At 36.0% G+C, this 16,311-nt stretch overlaps 1 protein-coding gene and 1 long non-coding RNA gene across 2 annotated transcripts in view; one reads left to right on the plus strand and one right to left on the minus strand.

Annotated features, from left to right (window-relative positions):
- Positions 1 to 10,662, minus strand: part of LOC128547630 (double zinc ribbon and ankyrin repeat-containing protein 1-like) — a 47,490-nt gene extending 36,828 nt beyond the window's left edge. Inside the window, exon 1 of the mRNA XM_053520679.1 lies at positions 10,532 to 10,662. Coding sequence (XP_053376654.1) covers positions 10,532 to 10,640 — 109 coding nt within the window. The 5' untranslated portion in view covers positions 10,641 to 10,662. The remainder of the gene's footprint in view (positions 1 to 10,531) is intronic.
- LOC128559791 (uncharacterized) lies at positions 6,419 to 8,745 on the plus strand. Its single transcript, XR_008372644.1, has 3 exons — positions 6,419 to 6,565; positions 7,290 to 7,542; positions 8,645 to 8,745. It is a non-coding gene; the product is annotated as an uncharacterized LOC128559791 (long non-coding RNA).
- Positions 10,663 to 16,311: the final 5,649 nt, after the last annotated feature.

Consider the following 16,311-nt stretch of genomic DNA (forward strand, 5'->3'; position numbering starts at 1 on the left):
ACCAATTGATGCATTCAGTAATTGCACAAGGAACAGAAATTATATGCTCACTGTAAACAAAAGTTCTACCGTTCTGGTTCAATCTGACCTTGACTTTTAACCTATTAACCTAACAAGAGATCACACAGTGATCTTGGCGCCCACCACTGAGCCATTTTTGAATGTTCCAAATTTCAAGACTTGTTCAAGGTCAAAATCAAGGTCAAATCTCATACCGGTACAAAACACTGTGCATGTGGTCCAAATTTGAAAGCTGTGGCTTAAGAAATGTGAAATTAGGTCACTAGATCAATTTCAAGGTCAAAGTTCATTTCGGTAGACAAAACTATGCATGTGCTTCGAATTTGGAGGCTGTAGCTTAAGAAATGTGAAAGTAGGTAATAGGTAAAATTCAATGTCAAATTTCAATTCAGAACATAAAAATATGCATGTGGTCAAAATTTGAAGCTATAGCTTCAGAAATGTGAAAGTAGGTCACTAGGTCAATCTCAAGATCAAAGTTCATTTTGGTACACAAAACTATGCATGGGGTTCAAATTTGAAGGCTGTAGCTTGAGAAATGTGAAAGTAGGTCACTAGGTCAAAATCAAGGTCAGATTTTATTTCGGTACACAAAACTATGCATGTGTTCCAAATTTGAAGCCTCTATCTTCAGAAATGTGAAAGTAGGTCACTAGGTCAATCTCAAGATCAAAGTTCATTTCAGTACACTAAACTATGCTTGTGCTTCAAATTTGAAGGCTGTAGCTTGAGAAATGTGAAAGAAAGGTCACTGGGTCAAAATCAAGGTCATATTTTATTTCAGAACACAAACTAACCATGTGGTCCAAATTTGAAGTCTGTAGCTTCAAAAATGTGAAAGTAGGTCACTAGGTCAATAACAAGGTCAAAGTTTGTTTCGGTACACAAACCTATGCATGTGGTCCAAATTTGAAGGCTGTAGCTACAGAAATGTTAAAGTAGGTCACTAGGTCAAGATCAAGGTCAACTCATGTCAAGCTTCATCTCGCCACTCAAAACTATACATGTGGTCCAAATTTGAATGATGTAGGTTATGGACATGAAGATTCTAAGTTTTTTGCCTATATAAATCTTTATGAACCATATGACCCCCAGGGCGGGGCCATATTTGACCCTAGAGGGATAATTTGAAGAAACTTGGTCGAGAACCACTAGATGATGCTACATTACAAATATCATAGTCCTAGTCTTTGTGGTTTGGTCAAGTTTTTCCCTATATAAGTCTATATAAACCATGTGACCCCTAGGGCGGGGCCAAATCTGACCCTAGGGGAATAATTTGAACAATTTTAGTAGAGGACCACTAGATGATGTCATATACAAAATATCAAAGCCCTAGGCCCTGTGGTTTTGGACAAGAGGTTTTTCAAAGTTTTTTCCTATATAATTCTATATAAACCCTGTGACCCCTGGGGTGGGGCCATATTTGACCCCTGGGAAATAATCTGAACAATCTTGGTAGAGGACCACTAGATTTTGCTACATACTAAATATCAAAGCCCTAGGCCCTGTGGTTTTGGACAAAAAGATCAGAAACCGTTTAACTGTTCCAGGCCAATGTGACCTTGACCTAAGACTTAATGACCTCAAAATCAATAGGGGTCATCTGCTGGTCATGACCAACCTCACTATCAATTTTCCTGACACTAGGCCCAAGCGTTCTTGAGTATTTGCCCGGAAACCATTTTCCTGTTCCTGGTCACTGTGTCCTTGACCTTTGACATACTGATCTCAAAAACAATAGGGGTCATCTGCTGGTCATGACCAACCTCTCTATCAACTTTCATGATCCTAAGCCCAAGTGTTATTGAGTTATTATCCGGAAACAATTTAACTATTCAGGGTCACTGTGACCTTGACCTTTGACATACAGACCTCAAAATTAATAGGAGTCATCTGCTAATGATGACCAACCTCCCTATTAACTTTCATGATCCTAGACCCAAGCATTCTTGAGTTATCATCCGGAAACGGATTGGTCTACATTCCGACCAACCGACCGACAGACATCGCAAAACAATATACCCCTCCTTCTTCGACGGGGGGCATAAAAACTGTAGGGATTAGTGTGAGGGTTTGAGGGTTTTGTGGGTGGGAACATGAAGGAATTTTTAGTGTGTAATCCAAGGAAAATCTGTGTGTAACTATTTTGAATTCAGGTTGGCAGTTCCAGAGGAGGAGATTTTTAAGTGTTTCATATAACCAAAATAGAGAAATGTAGCCCTATCCCCAGACATCCATGTTTTTTTTTATCAAAACAGAATGATTTGAGTGCATTTGGTAGAGGTTTGCTGTGAAATTACTTTGATATCGAACCAGCAGTTCCAGAGATTTCCAAAGATTTTCATAAACAATAGAGAGAAAACCAGTCCACATTATCCTGCTGGCCATGTTTTTAATTGAAACAGAATGATTTGAAGGAATTTGGTAGTGAATCACTTAAAGCACAGGATTACTTCCATACAAGAGAGATAATGAAAAGCTGCTGCCAGTATAATCAATGTTTAACAGACAGTAAAATGTTCTCAGTGCTATCTAATGGGATCTTAAATTTTCTGAAAGGTCTGAAAATGTAAATTCCACTAGTAATCACAAAGACTACATCCTTTCTTTTGTTTCCATGACACATGTTGCAAATACACATTTTCTATTTCCTTTCACAAGAAGACAAAATAAGTTAGATAGCTGGCTGGAAAACAATGATACCTTTGTTCCAACTTCTTCTTCAAAAGAGCATTACAAAGTTAATTGTTTAAAGCTATACATTGTGTACAGTTTGATTTAGCATAAAACATTCTACATATTTGAACCTTGAAAATTAGCCAGAATACTTGAAAATGAAACAAAAGCTGTTAGAGAGCAATGCTAGACTACTCAAAAATCTTGTTATCAAAACAGTTAATTGCATGAATACAAAGACAAAAACAAATAAACATATACAAAAAGGGGGTAACAATTTTGCTTAAATTAGAGACTTACCCTTTTAAAGCCCTCTTTACACAAGGGAAACAATCTGTTTATAGAGTGAAATTGTTGAGTGAACACCGTTTGACAATCATAATCCAACCATGTTATACCAGTGCAATAGAAAAGTAACCTATCTATGTTACCTGATAACACAGTCATGCATCTAACAGTCCTGAAGTTGTTTTCTTGTTCTTTTCAAAGTGCTGATCTTTACAGTAATTGCTACTGATTATGCATGATTTTTTGTGCCTAGAGGTAAAAAGTGCATGCTGTGCATGAGATACTATGTACATAGCCAGCTAAACCTACAATAAAGTTTTAGTGGAGTTGTCTCTATTTTTTCCAGATATTTTACCCAGGATCATTTTTTTCAGCTCAAATTACTCTTTTTCAGAAAATGATATCTAAAATATTTTTTCAGACTGTGTATATATATAGATATATATCTAAAACAGATAGTGCCTACTTGAAGTTTGTATTTTTAGTTACAATGCCTACTTAAGGATGTAGGAACTAACTTTTTCTAACGTTAAGAATTTTTTCGTATTCTGTGAGCTTGAAGAACATTAGTTTCCAAGACAAACAAGAGAAGAAGAAACACAGATCACCAAACTCGTTTTAATTTTATAGGGCATTGAAGGCCCTGTATCGCTTACCTGACCTACTGACCTAAAGATCATCAAGATAGTTTTATTAAGATATGGTCATAAATGCGGCCTCTAAAGTGTTAACTAACTTTTCCTTTGATTTAACCTGGTGACCTAGTTTTTGACCACATATGACCCAGATTTGAACTTGACCTGAAGATCATCAAGATTAATATTTTGACTAAGTTTCATGAAGATACAGTCATTAATGTGGCCTCTAGAGTGTTAACAAACTTTTCCTTTGATTTAACCCGGTGGCCTAGTTTTTGACCTCACATGACCCAGATTCGAACTTGACCTAAAAATCATCAAGATTAACATTCTGACTAAGTTTCATGAAGATAACATAATAAATGTGGCCTCTAGATTATTAACAAGCTTTTCCTTTGATTTGACCCGGTGACCTAGTTTTTGACCCCACATGACCCAGATTCGAACTTGTTCAAGATTTTATTAAGGGTAACATTCTGACCAAGTTTCATTAAGATTGATTCAAAATTGTGACCTCTAAAGTGTTAACAAACTTTTCCTTTGATTTGACCCGGTGACCTAGTTTTTGACCCCAGATGACCCAATCTCAAACTCATCCAAGATTTTATTGAGGGTAACATTCTGACCAAGTTTCATTAAGATTGCGCCAAAATTGTGACCTCTAGAGTGTTCACAAGCTTTTCTTTTGATTTGACCTTGTGACCTAGTTTTGACCCCAGATGACCCAATATCGAACTCGTCTAAGACTTTTAAGAGGGTAACATTCTGACCAAGTTTCATTAAGATTGCGCCAAATTTGTGATCTCTAGAGTGTTAACAAGCTTTTCCTTTGATTTGACCTGGTGACCTAGTTTTTGACCCCAGATGACACAATATCAAACTTGTCCAAGATTTTTATGAGGGTAACATTCTGACCAAGTTTCATTAAGATTAGGCCAAAATTGTGACCTCTAGAGTGTTAACAGTCAAATTGTTGACGACGGACGGACGACGGACACAGGGGGATCACAAAAGCTCACTTTGAGCACTTTGTGCTCAGGTGAGCTATAAAATGACAGGCATCATCGAAGTATGTTGGTTCATACTTATTTCAAGTTTCATGAAATTCTACCAGCTTGTTACTGAGAAATTGCTGCAGACGTGGATTTTTCATTAAATCAAGGGCAGTAACTCTAAGGGAAATTGACCAATCAAAAAAAAATTTGACGGGCATCATCGCAGTATGTTGGTGCATGTTTATTTCAAGTTTTATGAAATTCTACATGATAGTCACTGAGAAATGGCTGCGGACGGACATTTTTGGGCATTTTTCATTAAATCAAGGGCCATAACTCTAAAGAAAATTGACCAATCACAAAAAAAAAAAACTTGACGGGCATCATGGCAGTATGTTGCTTCATGTTTATTTCAAGTTTCATGAAATTCTACGTGCTAGTTACTGAGATATGTCTGCGGACGGACGCAAGCACGGACGTGACAGACGGACAACGCCATTTCAATACCCACCTCCTGATTTCATTGGCGGGGGATAAAAAGGGGCATGAGTTTATAAATTTGCAGAAAACAGGGTAATGGAACCTGTACAATGCATATATCAGCTCATGACAATGGACAACTGCGTGAAGTTTCAATCCATTCCCATTAGTGGGTACAGAGATACCAGCTTACATACAAAAACTTAACCAAAAAACTGCTAAGTCGAAAAATGGACATAATTTTGTAAAAATGCAAAGTAAATACAGTCATGGAACCTATTCACTGCATTTCAGATCATGACAGTGAACAGCTGTGTGAAGTTTCAATCCATTCCTATTTGAGGGTACTGAGATACCAGCTTACATAGAAAAGCTTTACCAAATCCGCAGATCAGGATGCTAATACGGACATCTACTAATTGGCAAGTGCAAAAGCTCTACGTATTCTTCGAAAAGTCAAACTAAAAAGGGGCATAACTTTGTGAAAAAGCAAAACAGTTCTGAAATCTGTGCAATGCAGGTCAGCTGAAAACAGGGACCAAGTGTGTTCAGTTTCAATCTAGCAGTAACTGAGATACCAGCTTACACAGAAAAACTTAACCATCTGAGATACATGTATTTATGCCAATGCTAGTGAAACCACTAGTGCAATAGGCAGCAACAGAATTCTATCTATAATTGTTAGTTAATTAATTTGACCTGTAATAGTACTCCTAATCTTGTAAACTAGTCTCAGATATTAATTTTGTCATTGCTCAATTCCAAGATATTCCAAAAACATTGATACGTTGCTTGATATTTGATATATGTCTTCAAGCTAAGCTTTACATTCCCGCATGTTACAGTTTTATTAGAATGTTTTCAATTACGTCAATTTTCATGATGCCTAACACTTTTTATTTTCTAAAATAAGGAAAACCTTTTTTGGAAGATTTTTTAAGAGTAATATCAATTTTGTATTCCAGTAAGTATTTTTTTTTATCAATTCTTCATATAACTGACATAAACTAAACTGTTGTATCAGAAATTAACAAAAAAAATCCTCCCTATTCCCCTTTAAAGAAACATTTCAACGATAATCAGCGATTAATTCATAAATTAAAGTCCTGAATTAAGACTTTGTTAAATGCTTCTTGAACTGCAAAAACATAGTTATATACACATGTTTAAACTAAACTAATTACTTTATAATTAAGATTTTAATGCGTTTAATTGTATACAGTCAATATGCTTTCTTTCAGAACTTGGCTGTAACTCTAAGATGTTGAACATCACAGTAGATTTAGTTTACATATTTGTTATTTCTACATGTATATTTTCATGTATAAATAAGCAAGCTCTGCATCAATATTTCATTCGTCAACTCGAATTCTGTAGACATGACTTCTACAATAATTCTGCTTTGCTTTCTTGCTGGAATGGTTGCTGCTCAGGAAGTTCGGGAACCTGAACCAGATGAACCAAGTAAGTTACTGTTTATATTTAATAAAAAAAATTCGTTATATTTTAGCCATAACAATATTATTAACTTAATGTAGACCTTAAATTTATGTTTTTTATAATCCTCAATACTGACCACAAAATTACAAAAAGTGGTATTTTATAAGTGCTTTAAAACATTTTAAAAATGTTTTATCCTGTATCTGTAAAATAACTGTAGCAGAATTTGTCAGATCCTAAAGCAATTCATATCAAAAATATGAAAATACAGTGTTTGACAGAATCTAATGTTTTAAACTTCTGATAGGAAAATTATTTAAGTATGTCTATTATGGCAGCTATCATTAAATGTTGTTGAAAAGATCAGAGAAAAAAGCTCTGGTTAGTTTCCTATCATGATGTATTCACATTAATGCCCAACAGTTCTGCATGGCAATTAATTTGCAAACCAAGCTTCTTTCGATACTCAGCTTCCCTATTTTGACTAAAGGAAACAATTAGATTGGTTGGACACTTTCGCTTTTAAGTAGAATTCTCAAGCAAGGTATGAACTGTCGGATAGATTATACTCTTCAGCTACAGTGAGCTTGATGATTTTATACTGAATATTTTATAGACAAGTCAAAAAACGTTTTAAATACTATTATTTGTAAATGATCAGTCATAATGCAATAATTTTTTTTAAAACTACACATACACAAGAACATGTAGATCTAAATAATAGTTAGTTTGAGATCTTTATTAACAGGGGAAGATTGTTATATCAAAGGATCGGCTAGTTTATATCTAGGCAAAACAAACCAGACCAATCAACATGAGACCTGTCTCAATTGGCAGGGTTTTGAAATTCACCCTGATGAAAGATTCCCTGATGGCAGTCGTCGGGAAGCTGGCAATTACTGCAGAGAGCCAACAAGAAAACGTGACATGCCATGGTGTTATGTTAAAAAGGATCTATGGGAATATTGTGGTGTACCAGAATGTACCAGAAATTCCTAAAGGTATTTTACTACTCTGTTAATTTATGCTTTGTCCAAACTCCTCCTTAGTCACTGGTGCTGACTGAGTTCTTGATATTATCCATATTATAAGAAGTTAAAAATTGACGGACAGGATTCCTAGGCTACCTTATTACTACTACAATACAGGGCATTGATATAGATGTTTACAAATAAAAATATTGATGTAAACAAGAAAACTATCTATTACAATGCTACGTTCATAATATTTTTTTTATATTTTAATACACATTACATAATGGTTGCTCACTTGTACCCTTAAAAGATTCCACTTTCATAATCTTTATCTTGTTTATAACAAACCAATTTTTCCTTTTCTGTGTTTTTTTTTTTTTATTTGCTGAATGAGTAACACTGTACACCCTATTGAGAGCTGCATTTTGGGAATCAAGGGCCATAACTGTTGAAAATCACTGAAGCAGAACATGCCAACAATATGTACAATTCGACTTGAAACTGATCACTCCTGTAAGGTTTGGTGGAAGTCTGTCCAATAATATAAGAGAAATGGCTAACACATCATAGAATCTGAAGAATCAAGGGGCCATAACTCCACTGAAAATCACTGAACCAGAACATGCCAATGATATGGCAATGATCACTTTTCTGAAGTTTGGTTAAAATCAGCCTGGTGATGTCAGAGGAGTTGCGTGGACAAAATTTGTGACAAACAGACTGATAGACAGATGGACAGCACTAAATGTCTCCCAAACTAAATCAATATGTCTCCCCTATCACATGTGGGAGACATAATTTTAAACTTGTGGGTAGGCAAATATTGTAAGTAAACAGAGGTTAAAAATGGCATCAGTGGAAATTAACCTATGCTGAGTTTATTGTTTTAATTTTTCAGGTTGCTCTCAAAATAACTGAAAACCAACTGCATAAGAAAAATCATTTAAACTCTACTTTACACCATTTCAAAATATGTTAGTTTGTATCATATCCTAAAGAAAACAACATCTAAGTTTTGATTAAAAAAGAACAAATGCAACAGAAAAAATAAATGTATATCTTGAATCCACAGATTTAACAAGTATGCAACTGCTTTTCATGTTTTAAAGTTGTTGTTTCTTTATTTCAGCTTTTTGCAAAACAAGAAAGAATGACGAAGTAAACATGAGTAAATGCAGTGTTGAATTTATTGTTGTAATATATTTCAACAAAATAAAGCTTCAAAAATGACATCTGTTATTGTTTAATTTTTTCTATCACCTTGGCCTAGCTGTTCATTACTTTTTCAGTCTGTTGAGTTGTATAGTATATAAGTCTGTTGAGTTATGAAAATAACGAAGACATTTGCTGGTATTAGTCCATGACAGGTAATAATATATATATGGATGGAAAGATTTTTAGGTGCTGAATCGATGGACACCAATGGCATGTGCGTTTGTGTTGGATTAAGTTAAATAAAACTGCCCGGAACAAGGTCACTGTATGTAAACAATGAGGAGAAGTTTGGAATCTTGAGTAGATTAAGGCCTGATAGTATATTAGGTTATTTTTAAAATGCCACCAGAGACTTAAGAAACTTGTTCATGTTCGTCAGATATGTCTATGTGATGGTAATATGCAGAAAATTGCTGACTAATATAAGCTTGTCAAAGCCCCGTCTGCGGAATGGCTTGCCCACTGGCACCAGATGAGAAAGAAAAATCCACTGTACATGTTACACCCTACCACTAGGCCAAAAAAAGGTTATTACACATAATAAACAGACATGAAAGTCCTGATGACCTGGACATGTCCACATGATGACTACACACCAAAACCATTCCAAAGATATGCCAAAACAAGCTTTTCCACATTTTAAGGCATATACCTAGTGTTAACAAATTCTTTTACGAATATTATTTGAATACTGACAAAACGTTTGGAACTTCATTTTCATTTACCTAACAGAACTGTAGACATATGGAACTTTTTGTTCATGCAAAATGGACATTCTTTAAACAACATGTTTGCATGGGCGTAGGTGCGAGTTTAACTTTGGGGGGCCTAACCTTTTCGACCGGCGGTTTGAGGGGGGGGGGGCGGTAGCGGCAAGGTATCCTTGGTGCATTATTCGTGACAAAGACTCAAAGCCTTGTACAGGGATTAATTGGGCCGTAGGCCCCTCAAACCTTTATGTTTTAGCAATCATTGAGTTATTCTGATGATACACATACGACTAGGCACTGAACTGTCTTAAGCAGTCATCTTATGTATTGTTCTAATTAAGTGTGCCATTTTTTTACATTCTTCTGTTGAAGCCCTGGACATACAATCAATTAGCACTGCATTTGTCTAATTGTGGTATAAAGTTGTGGAAATATCATTTCCCTTGAATGGACAATGAAAAAAAAATACATAACGTTTACATGCGTAAACAGGCTTAACAGTTAGGCCTACATTGATTTTGCAGACGCTCAAACCGGAACTGTAGTGATTGCGCTCAATGATATATTATTTTTATAAAATGTAAACAATTCTTGGCGTGGCGCGTACAGATTTCAGTGCTCACACTACGGAAAGAGAAATTTTTAGTCAGAATACAAGGGAAGGCCAAATGTAAATCAGAAATCAGGTTGAAAAGAATTATATGATGCTAAGTAAATGTTATATTAGACTGCAATTTATATCTCTTTTCCAAAATACTCGGGGGGCCAAACTATACTTTGGCCCCCCCTCTTCTAGCTTTGGGGGGGGGGGGCCTGGCCCCCGCTGGCCCCCCCTGCTCCTACGCCTATGGTTTAGTGTTAGTTAAATGGAGATTACACTGCCTTTCTTTAACAGATATACCAAATCAATAAAGCTACTGCCACCTGTTAAAACTTCCAGCATTACATATGCTTCAGTTTTGCAGTCTGTTTGTTGTTGTTGTTGAACAGCTTTTTGTACCATCTCTACTTAACAGTATGAGCTAATACAATGTTGCCATGACAAAAAATTGTTTTCAATTTATTATAATGACAAAATAGACACAACATACCTGTACTCAATTCAATCTTTGTGTTAGAATCTATTGAGGATTTTGGTTTCCCAGGTATTGGCGGCCTTAGGGGAACAATGGTAGGCACAGCAATGGAACCAGCCGTCATCTTGATGGACTAAGGTTCAAACCTGTAAAAGCAAATTGATAAAACATTTATAATGCAATTATTGGTAAAAACTTCTACTGTTGATAAAGATCATTTCATTGTCAAGGCAGAGTGATTACTGTATGCCTCCCTTTAACATAAATATTGGAAAGAAAAGATCTGCATCTAAAGGCAGGTAGGTACTTTGCATTTTGATGACATACTTAACATTGGTTTAACTGAATTTTTGCTTTGTAACCTTTCACTGAAAGACTATACAGTAAAAGCATTTGTATTAAGGCCTTACATTCACAATATGTTATGGTGCCTACCATTCTATGGTTATGCCATTTCTTGTTATTACTGAGCCTTAAAGGGTATCAGATAAAACAACAATTCGTTCTGATGCCTCCTCCCGCCTTTTTCTCATTTACAATTTCCTAGTTTTGTTTCTCTGGCATTGTGACTGTTTCCTCAACTCTGGCATCTTTGCTGTGTATGCCTTAAGTACTGTCTATGCAGTTATCACTTTGTCAATTATACACAATATAAATGTTCACTTTTTGCAATAATAGTCAATGGATAATCATATATAAGATATCAGAAATCTTGTTGATACTAAAAGAAAAAGAAAAGTATATATTAGTTGTATAAACAGATAAAACCTTTATACCTTTCACAATGGGGGCTTGATTTAAATACAAAATGTATTTGTTGTAGAGGACTATTAGATAATGCTACATGCCAAACATGTAAGTCCTAGGCCTTGTGGTATCAGACAAGAAAATTTGGAAAGTTTTTTTTTTCTTTATGTAAGTCTTTGTAAAACCACAACCCTCACCCCAGCGGGCAACTATTCATTCTAAGGATATAATTTAAACAATCTTGCCACAGGACCACTACACATCAAATGCTTAGGGCTTGTGAATTCACACAAGAAGATTTGTGAAGTTTTCAGAAACTGTGACCTAGTTTTAAAATGGACGGAATCATTTGAACAACTTTCAGAGGACTACCACAGAATCATTCCTAGGATTAGGAAGTTTGGTTAAAATTCAATTAGTGGTTTTGTAGGAGATAGAATTGTGCATGCACGAATTGACGCATGCACGGCGGTCATTGACCGATCACAACAGCTCATCTCGAGCACTATTTTCAGGTGAGCTTAAAATTATGCAGTAAACAGTGATAAATATTTCCACAAACTTTTAATGAAAATGGCTTACTAGCTATTGTCCTGGATATGACTCCAGACAAAAACCATCATTTATAAAATCATAAATGGACGCACACACAACAGTCATTGACAGATCACAACAGCTCACCTGATCACTTAGTGTTCAGGTGAGCTAAAAATTATGCGGACATCAACTGTAAACAGTGATAAAAAATTCGACAAAGATTTAATGAAAATGGCCAATCATTGTCCAGGATATGACTACAGACAGAAACCATTATCTAAAATTATTTTAAAGAAGTCACCCATCTTGGATCCTACCTGGAAAAAAACATATGTGGGATTCAACTGAATTCATAAATGAATATTTCTACAAACTTTTAATATAGATGACATTGTCATCATTGAGGTATATGGTTTTGGGAAAAGTGCTTCAAAATCCAAAATGGCCACTAGTAAGCCATCTATGATCAAATCCCAAAAAATGAGTTTCATTATGCCCGAAGGCATCATCAAATAATTAATCAAGCAATTCATTATGTATATTTATCACAGACAAACCTGAAGAAATTTTATCAGGCATCTGGTCAAGAACTTGTTCAAAAGATTTATCAGGCAATTTCTATTATGTTCTCTAACATATTCTTGGGCAAATCACTAGGTAAAACACAAGGTAAAACACAAGGTAAACCATAAGGTAAAACACAAGGTAAATCACAAGGTAAACAAACAAATTCGATGAATTGGAATCCCCCGCCGAAAGGGTCAGAGTTGAGGAACGGAAAAAAAATATATCCAGGAAAAAGTTAAGAATGTTACCAAGAAGCAAATAATTTCATTAGTCAAAATCAAATTAAAAGAAAATGAATGGTTTGTTTGGGTGGGGGTGGGGGCTGGGGTGAGGATACAACAGTTTACATGTTGATTGAAAAAAAAAATTGGTGGGGGGGGGGGGAGGGGGAGGGGGGGGTGACCAAGGTAAGGTGGTGACCAGGTGTAGGTACTTAACATCACATGTTTATAATAAATGTTCATGGAAAAAAATGAAAGAAGTTTAATGAAATTCTTCCAATTGGTTGGTTTGTTATGTACAGATCTGTGGATTTTTAAACAATTAAAGGGCAATAACTATATGGAAAATTGACCAATCGAAAAAAGAAAACTTGAAGGGCATCGTCGCAGTATCTTGGTTCATGTCTATTTCAAGTTTGATGAAATTCTACCTGCTAGTTACTGAGAAATGGCTACAGACGGACATTTTTCATTAAATCAAGGGCAATAACTCTGAGGGAAATTGACCTATCAAAAAAAAACTTGACAGGCATCAGCACAGTATCTTGGTTCATGTCTATTTCAAATATGATGAAATTCTACCTGTAAGTTACTGAGAAATGGCTGCAGACGGACATTTTTTATTAAATCAAGGGCAATAACTCTGACGGAAATTGACCAATCAAAAAAAAACTTGACGGGCATCATCGCTGTATGTTGGTTCATGTTTATTTCAAGTTTCATGAAATTCTACCAAGTAGTTACTGAGAAATGGCTGCGGACGGACGGACGGACGGACTGACGGACGGACAACGCCATTTCAATACCTCCCTCCCGATTTCATCGGCGGGGGATAACCATAAGGTAAAACACAAGGTAAAACACAAGGAAAAACATAAGGTAAATCACAAGGTAAATCACAAGGTAAAACACAAGGTAAACCACAAGGTAAAACACAAGGTAAAACATAAGGTAAATCACAAGGTAAGTCACAAGGCGCAGATGGCCCATAGGGCTTAGAGTGGCAGGCACCGACCTCCATCTGCTTTTTCAAGGTGCCAAGCACAGACGGCTCAGAGAGCTCATCTGCACCCAAACCAGATGGCCCTGTTGCCGAAGCAACCACTAGCACAGACCACAGTGGATCTGTAGGGTCATCTCGACCCTCATCTGGCACAGCAGGATGCACATCATGATGGCCACAACCATCATCACCATCACTCTTCCCACCAGAACCAACCAATGAACTGAAAACATAAAGCAGAAATTGGCATTTTTCTGTAGACTCTTGTCTACCACCACATATTTTGAGTTTTTGACCCCATATGACCCAGTTTCAAACTTAACCTAGAAATCACCATAGGCATACACATTAAATATCATCAGGACAAATATTTTCTTGTAAGTCCCTTTTGACCTATGGGTCACGTACTAGTCAGGGCAACTCTCCATACCAAGTTTGGGAGTCCTAGGCTCAAATGCTGCATTTTTGTACTAGCACGACTATTCTTTACCCTGGAAGACTTACATGTAAATAACATTTAAAACCAGTCTCATTAGATGCTGCTAAGGTATATTCATTTACATAGAAAATAAAGGGAGGTAATTTGTCATAAATTCAGTCAAAAGTTATTTACCCTGATTGTTCGAGTCCATCTGATGGCATAAATGACATTTCAAATCAGTATCTTAATTTATTACTGAGATACACCCATTTTAATTTGAAACAAAGGGATGTAATTTGACATAAAATCAGTCAATAGTTATCTTCCCTGACTGTCTCAGTCCAACTAATGACAATAATGAAATTTCAAATGAGTCCTATAAATACTTACCGAGATAAATCCATTTTAATTAAAATCAGGATGGTAATCATGTATTGGTATATGCATGTAGAAGATACAGAGTACAAGTATTTACAACAATATATTAGAAAAGTAAGTAAAAGTAGAAATTTCTTACCATGGAAGACATTAAAAGCTGCTAGGTATATTTACATAAACAAGAGGACCATGATGGTCCTGAATCGCTCACCTCTTCCCACATGATCCAGTTTTGAGTATGACGTCGTTTTTTCTATTATTTGACATAGTGACCTAGTTTTTGAGCTCATGTGACCCAGTTTTGAACTTGACCTAGATATTATCAAGATAAAAATTCTGACCAATTTTCATGAAGATCCATTGAAAAATATGGTCTCTAGAGAGGTCACAATGTTTTTCTATTATTTGACCTATTGACCTAGTTTTTTAAGGCACGTGACCCAGTTTCAAACTTGGCCTAGATGTCATCAAGTTAAACATTCTGACCAATTTTCATGAAGATCCATTCAAGGGTATGGCCTCTAGAGAGGTCACAAGGTTTTTCTATTTCAAGACCTACTGACCTAGTTTTTGATCGCAGTTGACCCAGTTTCAAACTTGACCTAGATATCATCAAGATAAACATTCAGACCAACTTTCATACAGATCCCATGAAAAATATGGCCTCTAGAGAGGTCAAAACGTTTTTTCATTATTTGACCTACTGACCTACTTTTTGATGGCATGTGACCCACTTTCGAACTTGACCTACATATCATCAAGATGAACATTCTGACCAATTTTTATAGAGATCCATTCACAAGTATGGCCTCTAGAGAGGTCTCAAGGTTTTTCTATTTTTAGACCTACTGACCTAGTTTCTGAACGCACATGACCCTGTTTCGAACTTGACCTAGATATCATCAAGATGAACATTCAGACCAACTTTCATGAAGATCCATTGAAAAATATGGCCTTTAGACAGGTCACAAGGTTTTTCTATTATTTGACCTAATGACCTAGTTTTTGATGGCACGTGACCCACTTTCGAACTTGACCTAGATATCATCAAGATGAACATTCAGACCAACTTTCATACAGATCCCATGGAAAATATGGCCTCTAGAGAGGTCATAAGGTTTTTCTATTATTTGACCTACTGACCTAGTTTTTGATGGCACATGACCCACTTTCGAACTTGACTTAGATAACATCAAGGTGAACATTCTGAGCAATTTTCATGAAGGTTTCATGAAATATATGGCCTCTAGAGAGGTCACAAGGTTTTTCTATTTTTAGACCTACTGACCTAGTTTTTGACCGCACATGACCCAGTTTCGAACTTGATCTAGATATCATCAAGATGAACATTCAGACCAACTTTCATACAGTTCCCATGAAAAATATGGCCTTTAGAGAGTTCACAAGGTTTTTCTATTATTTGACCTACTGACCTAGTTTTTGAAGGCACGTGACCCAGTTTCAAACTTGACCTAGATATCATCAAGGTGAACGTTCTGACCAATTTTCATGAAGATCTTGTGAAATATATGGCCTCTAGAAAGGTCACAAGGTTTTTCTATTTTTAGACCTACTGACCTAGTATTTGACCGCACATGACCAAGTTTCAAACTTGAACTAGATATCATCAAGGTGAACATTCTGACCAATTTTCATGAAGATCTTGTGAAATATATGGCCTCTAGAGAGGTCACAAGGTTTTTCTTTTTTTAGACCTCCTGACCTAGTTTTTGACCGCACATGACCCAGTTTCAAACTTGACCTAGGTATCATCAAGGTGAACATTCTGACCAATTTTCATGAAGACTGTGAAATATATGGCCTCTAGAGAGGACACAAGGTTTTTCTATTTTTAGACCTACTGACCTAGTTTTTAAAGGCAAGTGACCCAGTTTCAAACTTGACCTAGATATCATCAAGA

This window comes from Mercenaria mercenaria, chromosome 1 (genome assembly GCF_021730395.1).
Source record: "Mercenaria mercenaria strain notata chromosome 1, MADL_Memer_1, whole genome shotgun sequence".
Lineage (NCBI taxonomy): Eukaryota > Metazoa > Mollusca > Bivalvia > Venerida > Veneridae > Mercenaria > Mercenaria mercenaria.